Source organism: Gadus chalcogrammus, chromosome 6 (assembly GCF_026213295.1).
Source record: "Gadus chalcogrammus isolate NIFS_2021 chromosome 6, NIFS_Gcha_1.0, whole genome shotgun sequence".
Taxonomy (NCBI): Eukaryota; Metazoa; Chordata; class Actinopteri; order Gadiformes; family Gadidae; genus Gadus; species Gadus chalcogrammus.
The window spans coordinates 10944395-10954721 of NC_079417.1; the positions used below are offsets into that span (position 1 = coordinate 10944395).

At 49.1% G+C, this 10327-nt stretch overlaps 1 protein-coding gene across 1 annotated transcript in view; it reads right to left on the reverse strand.

The window, feature by feature from the left end:
• Positions 1 to 10327, reverse strand: part of LOC130384301 (multiple C2 and transmembrane domain-containing protein 1-like) — an 88654-nt gene that overhangs the window by 13327 nt on the left and 65000 nt on the right. Inside the window, exons 10-11 of the mRNA XM_056592423.1 lie at positions 9402 to 9503; positions 1 to 81 (exon numbers count right to left, since the gene is read on the reverse strand). The exon at positions 1 to 81 is cut by the window's left edge and continues 29 nt beyond it. Of these exons, the coding sequence (XP_056448398.1) occupies positions 1 to 81; positions 9402 to 9503 (183 nt within the window). The remainder of the gene's footprint in view (positions 82 to 9401; positions 9504 to 10327) is intronic.

Here is a 10327-nt window from a genome sequence, read left to right on the forward strand (position 1 = left end):
TTCACCCAGCGCATTCTGCACGCTCACGCACACGTCCTGAATGGCATACAGCTTGTCCATGAAGCCCTTTCTCTCCGAGTCCTGCAAGAGCGCAGATACAGGGTTGTTGCAGAGGGATGGTGTGAGGAAGAAAGAGAGGGGGGGGGGGCGAGGGGGAGAGGGGGGGAGAGAGGGAAGAAGAGAAGGAGGAAAGGATGGGAGAAAAGATGAAAAGAGGAGGGAAGAGAAGAGGAGAGGAGAGAGGAGACGAGAAGAGAGGAGGGAGCGAAAGAAAAGAGGAGATAGCTTGGGCACAGGCATCTTCGTCAAAACAATGCATGTTAAATAGCGTTAAAGACTTGGGCGTGCGGGCCGCCAAATCGCTGGAAACCCCGCTTCCACTGACAGTGCTTTCATTCCCCGCAGTAATAGAGATACAAAGTTTGCAGAACAAATTAAAATGCGCTCCCCCTTTTCAGAGTGCAAACGGGGGGAAATTTGAATATGTGAATGGAAGAGGCAGAATTAAACTGAAAAGAAGCAGAATGGATACATCAATCTTTGCTCTCTCCATCTCTTTCACTCTCTCTCGCTGCCAACTCCGCTGAGGGAGAACCGAAAACGTCTTTTGTTCCCCGAGCTGGCACACTGTGATGATGTCACCGCCACTGACATCATTATCAGCCTTATTAGCACAGGCGCCCACCAATGAAAAGTTGTTCCTCCCTTCCCCTCACTTTTGAAGACTTTGCGAATGCTTAAAGAAATGGTGGCCTGGCGTCTGTGGGTCGGCTGGGTTAGTCGGTCGGTTGGGCGGTTGGTTATCAGTTTGTGGGTTGATTGGTCGGTTGGTCGGTCGGTCGTTCGGGCGATCAGTTGGTCGGTTGGTCTGTCACTCGGTTGGTTGGTCTGTGTGTTGGTCTGTCAGTCGGTCGGTCAGTTGGTCGGACGGTTGGGCGGTGAATCATAACAGAGCAGAGACGGTCCTGAAGTCATGCAACACTCAACGACCGGCCCAGTGGCTGAAGTGTCCGGCCGGAACAGGACGAACCGAGACAGAATGAGGTGACAGGAGAGCGATAGCGTCGCCGGTGGACTGAGGACATAAACACACTGGCTGTTTGTGCTCGGCTGCGGTCTGTGGGCATGCTTGTCATGGTGGAAACAAGGGGGCCACAACAAGAAAATACATCTGTCAAGAGAAAGAAAAAAACAACCGAGGTAACCGGAGAATCCGGTGATGCAGTTGTGGTCGGCCAATAAGCAGGGATCACAAAAAGAGGGGGAATTTTCTAGAAGGAACGCTGCATCGATTTGAGGATGAAAGTTACCCTAATAGGAGCTCAGGGCAAATTAAAAGCTGATGACGATAGTGCACTGACTCCCAAAGCAACGCCAAAAGCACAAGCCGCAATAACCCTGTTATTGATCATGATTAATGAGTCCATCACTGCATAACAGCTTTAGTAAGCCAGCTTGACAGCACAGCAGTCAGACACATAAAGCCTCCTGTACTCTACCGCACTTCTCCAGCGGTCCGTCCATCCATCCACCCCCCAACAAGGCCCCCTTCTGGCCCCAAAACACCTCCATCCTTCCTGGTTCTGTCCTCCCTTTAGCCCCCCCCACACACACACACACACACACACACACACACACACACACACACACACACACACACACACACACACACACACACACACACACACACACACACACACACACACACACACACACACACACACTTTTTCATAAACTTCATCCAGGATCAGATAATATGAAGCAAGCAGGGAGACCACACGGACTCCATTGGATACACAAACACACACAAACACACACACACACACACAAACGTACACAAGACAAATAGAAATAATTAGACAGTGTCCCTGGGTTATTTTTCTTTGCAGATATTTTAGAAGACTCCCCTTTCTTTCCTTCCTCCTTCACTGCGTCTCCCCTTCGTTTTTCGACCTCCATCTGTTTTCCATTCCTCTCATAAAAAACAGAAAGAACGAGAGAAAGAAAGATGGTGGAGGTTTTGCTATGTTGGCGTTGAGCTGGGTGAGGTCTAGGCCGGGCTGGGACCAGGGGCCTGGGCCCGGGACCAGGGGCCAGGGGCCTGGGGCCGGCCTGGGGCTTGGGCGTCCGGGGATAGGGTCGGAGGGGACCAGGGAGTGGTGTGAGAGAGCTGGGGGAGGGGGAGTTGGGGGGGGGGGCATAGGTCAGAGGTCAGTCCAGTATTAACCATTGCCACATGCCCCTCGGACCGCGGGTCTGATTTCTATTTCCTGTCTTCAAACGAGGCTGGGGAGGAGGGAGGTAGCAATAACATGGAGGGCCGCAGAGAGCCCTGTTTACCCAGCTCCCCCCCCCCTCCAAACACACACACACACACACACACTGTGTACTTATGGAGACGGACAACCTGCTCTTACACACACACACACACACACACACACACACACACACACACACACAAACACACACACACACACCGTACACAAACACACGCACACACACACACCGTACAGTTACGGAGACGGATTAACTGCTCTTACACACACACACATACACACACACACACACACACCCAAACATGCATGCCTTCTCCCCCCCACAGACACACACACATACACGTGTAATCATAAACACTTGTATAAACACACACACACAAACAAAAACACTATCACACACACAGAATCACACACACACACACACACACACACACACACACACAAAGATGCAGATCCACGTGTGTGCATGTACACACATTCAAGTGCATATAACAGCAGACAGATTACACGCACACACGCACACACACACACACACACACGCGCACACACACAGTGGCTTTTGGATAAGGTCAATCCTAACACCTGGTCTTGCTGTGGGACTCCAGAAGTTACATGGTATCCCGCTATAGATCAGAGTGGGAGACATTTGCTTTCTTTCCTCTGATCTCTCTGTGACCTTCTCCCTCAGAGTAACTTTGTCTCAGCCTGTAATGTCACCTGAGGCTGAGCAGGCCCGCCTTCTGAACACCGACTCCATCCATGCATCATCGCCCAGAGAGGCATGGTAGTGAACTCCCCGTCGACGGCCTATGCACCATAGCGACCACGTAGGATGTTTCTGTGTACGCTCATATTCATATCACTTGGTGTAGCGTAAAAGAGACATAATATTCTAACATTCTTCAATAATGATGTAGTTGATACAATTTCCGTGGAGACAAGAATGTAACTCGACTGAAACTAAATCACTCTCCGCTCATTGGCGTTGTCAATACCCTGCCATGTGTTCTCCATAATGGATGCGTATGAATGCGTGAGCATGTGTGTGTGTGTGTGTCTGTACATGTTTAATGGGGTTTTACGCAGCGATCAATGAACGTCACGTGACCCTCAAAGAAAACGGGGCGATCTACCGCTGCTAAGGCTCCTAGCCACTCTGCTAGCCGCCAGACGACGGCGTATTTACAGGAACACAGGGACGTAATTCAGTCCGTCTCTCCCAGCCTGCTAAACCTGGAATGTAAAACTCGTAATATAAAACGGAGCAATCTATACGGCTTTGCGTTGGGCGTTTGGCTAATGCTACACCCATTTCTGCGCTGTGATTGGATAGGAACCCTTAGTGCCGCTGACAAGAGCGTCGTGGTGTTGATGGATGACGAGGCGGTGTGGGCTGGGATCCGACCAGCGGCGGCTAAGACGCCTGGCTAATGAGTTTTGCATAATGCATTTTAATAGGCGGCGGCGCTGGTTGATTTAGGACATGACACCCCATTATGCTACGGTGACTCCCCTATCGATGTGGGTCTCCGGGCCGGTATGAGCGAGCAGCGAGGGGTGGTGGAGGGAGCGCCATGTATAGACAGGCCGTGGTCGTAAACAGCAACGATGACGTATGTATTTATCGGTTTAGTTCCTTTCATCAGTTGCTTCCTTACAAACAGCCTTTTCGCCCGATGTTCTTGCATTCATGACCCACGGTTTGGTGCGTGTAAACAGACACATTACTGCAATATATCGAAACATTATAACACGTATACGTCAAACAGTATAATGTGGCTCCGGCACAGCTTCTATGATGCAGAAGCACGGATGCAATATGTATGAGGCTCAGAGCGGAAACACATTGGTTCAAGGTCTCACTAGAATACTGCCCGAGACAGTTACCTCATTCGCTACGTGTTCGAACAGTTCAGAGTAAGACAATCAGTCTGGTGTGAATGGAAGCTCTTCCTTTGCTAGCCCCGGCAGGAGCCATCAACCGTTTGAGACCTATCCTACTCTTTGAGATCCCAGCCTTTATCTACCCGTTAAGAGGCTGCTGGTTCAGGGAAGAGTTAGCCTCTGTTATGAAGATGTCAGACTGTTGCATCACTATTTGTTTGTGTGTGTGCTCGTTTTTATGTGTATGTGTGTGCGTGTTTGTGCCCGTTTTTATGGGTGTGTGTGTGTGTGTGTGTGTGTGTGTGTGTGTGTGTGTGTTTGTTTTTATGCATGTGTGTTTGTGTGTGTGTGTGTGTGTGTGTGTGTGTGTGTGTGTGTGTGTGTGTGTGTGTGTGTGTGCGTGATGCAAGTCTTTGCGAATGTGCCAACAAAGGTAGAGATTCTATCTATTCTGTGTGTACTGAGATATTATCAGTACACACGCGCATACAGGCAATCACACGCACACACACACACACACACACACACACACACACACACACAAAATAACGACCAAAATACCTATGTTAAACTGCGTCTCAGCAAATTGGACAGAGTACATAACAAACTACTAAGTTCTACATGACGCCAAGCAGACTCTCGACTTTGCTCCCATGTTCTCTGTCCTGATGCTCTCTCTTCAGAGGGCATCACGGCAAAAAACAAAGTTTACCCCCCGACCGCACAGCGCAGAGACGACGCAGCTGTAAACTTTTCTTAACAAAGACGCTGTGTTCTCCACTGACCCAAGGCCCGGAGCAGAACACAAGGCAGAGGACGAAGCCTATTACTATATGGACCCAAATATCTGTCCTATATCTACTGGGCGGAACTGGCCCGCCATCGGAGACCGTTTTAACCTTCCATCACACCCTTCCCCTTCTCCCAGCTGAGCTGAGTCATAAAAATGATGAAGCTAACAGCGATAATGTAGCGACGCTCAGCCCATCGCGCTTCCAAATGAGTCTGAAACACGAGCGCCTGCCGCTGGGCCCCACGGTGCTAAAATTGCACCTGTTATTCTTTGTCTGTTTTGCCTTTCTGGCCGTCTCTCCCTCTCTGGCTTTCTCCTACTCTATGGTAACATGGTTTAAATTGAAATGTCATATAAAAACGTGACAGGATGTTAATATGTGGCTCCCAGAGGCCAGCTGAAAGCGTTCTTGTTGATGTTGTAACCAGACAACACCACAGAGACCACCAGTACCACCCTACTTAGCTACGGCAACACTTTAGGGACAAATTAGCTTGGGAGGAAAGGGAAAGGAAACACACTGTCTAAGATTATTATATATATAAGCAATAGTAACAGATAAGATTCAATATATCAGAAAACGTTTGAATTGTGTTTTTGAATTGTGTTTTAAATTAAACGTTCTACAGCAAGTTCGCTAACGGACTGCTCCCGTGTGGTATATATATCGATATAATAAAGTTACAAACACCATCATTGGATAAATATGTATTCTATAATAAAAAAAACGAATCACGGGAAGCACATTGTCAACACCTAGAGAGCAAACAACAAGCTAAAAAAACAACACCTAGGACCAGCGTGCACATCTGAGAACAACACAAATGAGCACATATTCCCCGGCCAGTTGAGGCAGCGGAGGCGGTGGAAGGGGGTTCTATTGCAGACGAACGGGTTTCTCCCCCTGACTGTATGTAACATATGGGTAGGACAATGGTATGGCAGCACTACGACCTGCCCTGAAATACTGTAGTACCAGGCTGCCTGGCATGGTGCCTCCCGCCCACCACATTAAAGAGACAGATGTCAGGTCGTTTTGTGCTGGGGGGGGGGGGGGGGGGGGTGGTTAAAGTTGTGGTGGTGGTGGTGGTGGTGGTGGTGGTGGTGGTGGTGGTGGTGGCACTGGTGGTGGTGGTGGTGGTGGTGGCGCTGGTGGTGGTGATGGTGAGTGAGGTTACAGATTGAATAAATAATGTTGTAGGAAAAAACAAAAAGGAAAAAGCATACTAACGCGTTCCATATGGAGAGCTATTTCGTATCTTTGTTTCATTACATTTTGAACACAAAAACATACCTGGTATTAACGTGCGCATGAGTCTCTTAGCCGGAAGCGTTTTCACACCCTATCCCTCTCTCTTGCTCTCAAACACACACACACACACACACACCCACCCACCCACACACACACACACACACACACCCACACACACACACATACATATCCTTTAGGTGTTCCACTCCTAAAGGATGCGTAAATAGAATGATGTGTGTGTGAACTTTCTCAATATGTGTGTGTGTGTGTGTGTGTGTGCGCGTGCGTGCGTGTGTGCGTGTGTCATGGGTTATTGGGGAAAGGCCAAAGTCAAACCTAAAGTTAAGTCTGTCAGCTGAAGGTACTGCAGGTCAACGGGTGCTTGAGTCCTAATTAGTCTCTTCACTCAGTTAAGATAAGCGTGTGTGTACGTGTGTGTGTGTGTTTGTTCGCTGAGTGAAAGAGAGAGAGAGGGAGGGAGACAGTGAGAGAGGGCAGGAGGAGAGAGAGGACAGAGGGAGTGTAGGAGGGGCAGCCTTATTTTTGGTTTGACCTCTGCTTCTCTTCTTAAAAAACGGACTTTTGGTACCATGACTGTATACTCTGTGTGTGTGTGTGTGTGTGTGTGTGTGTGTGTGTGTGTGTGTGTGTGTGTGTGTGTGTGTGTGTGTGTGTGTGTGTGTGTGTGTGTGTGTGTGTGTGTGTGTGTGTGTGTGTGTGTGTGTATGTTTCTGTGTGTGTGCGTAATATGTCTGGGTGGCAGCAGGTTGTTTGCCACTGATCGACCCTACCCACAAGCCCCTGGGGCCCATCATCACCTCCACCCGACCAGCCACTCCATCAGACTGAAGGTCAAGCACACACACACACACACACACACACACACACGCTCATCATCAATGACTCCAACACAACTCAAATACTGTGCTCCATCAACTTCTCCCATTTTCTCAAACCTTCACTCCCCCCAACACACATAAACAGACACACACACAGACACACACACACACACACACACACACACACACACACACACGCACACACACCGCCTTATGTTACTATACTTTACCTCCCTCCCCCGCCTCCCCCCACCCAGCTAAACCTTTGCACCTCACCCCCGGTGTCCCCTGGCCTCCCAGCCCTCTCCTTCCCCTGTCCTCCCCAGGACGGCCCCCCCGCTGCCCGCTGATGGATGGAAGGCCATCACTCTTGTCCTCCGTCGGCCTGGTTTAGGTGCCAGGACCCCCCCTCCCATCCCCTCCCGTCCCACCAGCACCCCCCCCCCCCCCCAACCCACAAATGGTCTCCCTCCCCCTGTCCGTCTCGCCATGCCCCCCCCACCCCCTCCCCTGTATGAGCCTTTGTCTCCCTGTCTGGTGTAAGTCACCCTGCACATCCGCCGACAAAGTGGGACTTTGTGTTGACGACACACACACACACACACACACACACACACACACACACACACACACACACACACACACACACACACACACACACACACACACACACACACACACACACCTCAACCCCCCCTACATCAGAGGACAGAGGTCGACAGACTTTGAAGCGATGCAGCAACGCAGGATTAACTTCAACACCATGAAACCTAACCGACACCTATTTGTAAAACGCACATGTTTAAAACATACATTCATATTCCTATTCCTCACATTCCATCGTATTCCATTCTGCGCTTTGTTACGGAGCGGTTATTTTTTTTTCTTATGGAATAAACCGGGTTGAGCTCATCGTGTTTTTTGTTAAGACACTTGTTAACTCTGCCTTCCCCTTTAATTACATATTCATACAGAGAGAGAGAGAAAAAAAAAAAAAGGAATTTCAAATTGTTTTGACAAAGAAAAGGGAAGCCGGGGCACGTTGGCCCCCCAATGTTAGGATCATGTCTTCAGAAAAGTAAATCAAATATGCTCCCCTTTTTTCTCTCCCTTTCTTGGAGCTCATTACGGATTTATGACTCTGGTTAAAGAGAGGCGGTGGCGTCTGCCTCCTCTCCAACCGCCTGACGCTCACAACGCCAGACACCGCTCACACCGCCGCCGCTGTCAGACGCCGCCGTCTGATCCAGATTCCGTCCAATGAGAAACCGGCGCGAGCTCAATGAGCGCTACACCTTCAACGTTGCCGTTTGGTGAGCGCATCGAGTGACTTTATTCCCTCCTGCCTGGTACAGAACGCGCGCCCCGTAACGCCACACCTATGGGTGCTGAGGGTGCCGGCGTGTTTATGCTTCATTCAATCACAGTTCATCTGAGAGGGGGTTTGGGGGGGGAAAGTTCAGTTGGTTCAGACTGTGTGTGTGTGTGTGTGTGTGTGTGTGTGTGTGTGTGTGTGTGTGTGTGTGTGTGTGTGTGTGTGTGTGTGTGTGTGTGTGTGTGTGTGTGTGTGTGTGTGTGTGTGTGTGTGTGTGTGTGTGTGTGTGTGTGTGTGTGTGTGTGCTGAGTCGCAGGCATAATGAGCGTTGGGCTTTGGCATTGGCGTATGCAGGAACACCTCACTCCAATGGCTGCCGCAGTAAAAGTTTGAGGCAAAGTGTTTATAAGTACTCATAAAATCACACACATGCACACACACACACGTACACAATCACACATGTCAAGGCTGCGGTTATGAACGTTGGCATTTCCCATAGAGGTTCAAAATATATACAAATAATTATACAAATATTACTTGTAAATAAGGGCAATTGTAGTAAAAAAAAAAGTAAAATTAATGAATAAATAAATAAACATATTTCAACACAGTCTCACACAGTCACTAGTTCTACAGCTGCACATAGCATTTAGAAGAAGCATTAGTAGCATTAAGAAGCCTCTAGTCTAGAATCTAACAGTAAGGTCACACAACTGTACAGGGGCCCCTCTCACATGCAGGGGCCTCTTCTGTACCATCCCCCAGAGAGCAAGCAATACACTGCGGTGGTTGCTTTTGCGTGCAGTGTGATTGTTTGTGTTTCTTTTTGCAATTATTGGACTTTAGACATTGAGCCAATTGATTTACATTTTAAGTGACACACGGGGACAAGAAATACACAAACCCCAGGCGGAAGACACAGGCAGGCCACTCCGACACAACACTAGCCGTGAAGAAGGCCATAGAGACGCAGACACACACTGTGGGGAGCCAGAAGCAAGCCTACGTCACATACAGTCCCACACTGCACACGCACACTTACCACCATCACCCGGATCCATTCAAAGTGCCAGGAAGCCAATATATCCTGGAGGATATGGCTTTCCGGCAGTCCGCCATCGTCCCATGAGCCAGGTTTAGGGTCCTTGTGGATAGATTACAGTAAAAGTCCTTCTTTACAACCCAAAGGAAAAAGGTTTGATTTGAAAAATACACAAACATCAAAGAGGGGTTTAGGAGGACGGTTTGGGGAGGGAAATATTAGAAAACCTTAAAAGTCCCAAGAAGAGATTGCGTCACAGACAAAGAGAGGAATATGCAGATATGTAGTGGAAGACGCAGCAAAACCATCGATAGAGAGAGAGATGATTCACCTGATGACATAAACAATGTGTGGTGCGATCTGTTCTGTGTGACAGCAAACTCCCTTGTGTCCTAAAACCTTTTTTGTTTTGTTTTCTCCACCTCCACCTCCCACTATTACCAAAACATGGTTAAAATGCAGTTCCGACCACCATCTCCAGAACCCAAGGAAAAAAATGAAGGAGAGGAGGATCCACCGACTGAAGAAAAAAGGAGAACAGAGAAAGAAGGAGGGAAAAAAGTCAAAGGTTTCTTTCTTTTACGAGGCTTCTCTGGGTTTCTCTTCCTCCTCTCCTGTGGTTCTCCGGCCCTCCCGGCCGCCCAGACCCACCTGCCTTCCCTCAGCGGTGGGAAGCCCCCCATGATACCTGGAAACAAACAAACTGCACCTCCAGCTCAAAAGATCCCCCCCAGCCCCACCCACACAACACCACCCTTTGTCTCCCCATTATAAGTCGAGTACATAAAAGTACTTGAGTACCCAAACCATTTTTCGGTCAAATTGCATTGTGGGACAGAACCATCCTAATTCACGGGACCAGGGACTCGTGTATTAATTCAGATGGGGGGTGGGGAGGTTGTGATTGTGGGGGGGGGACAAAGAGT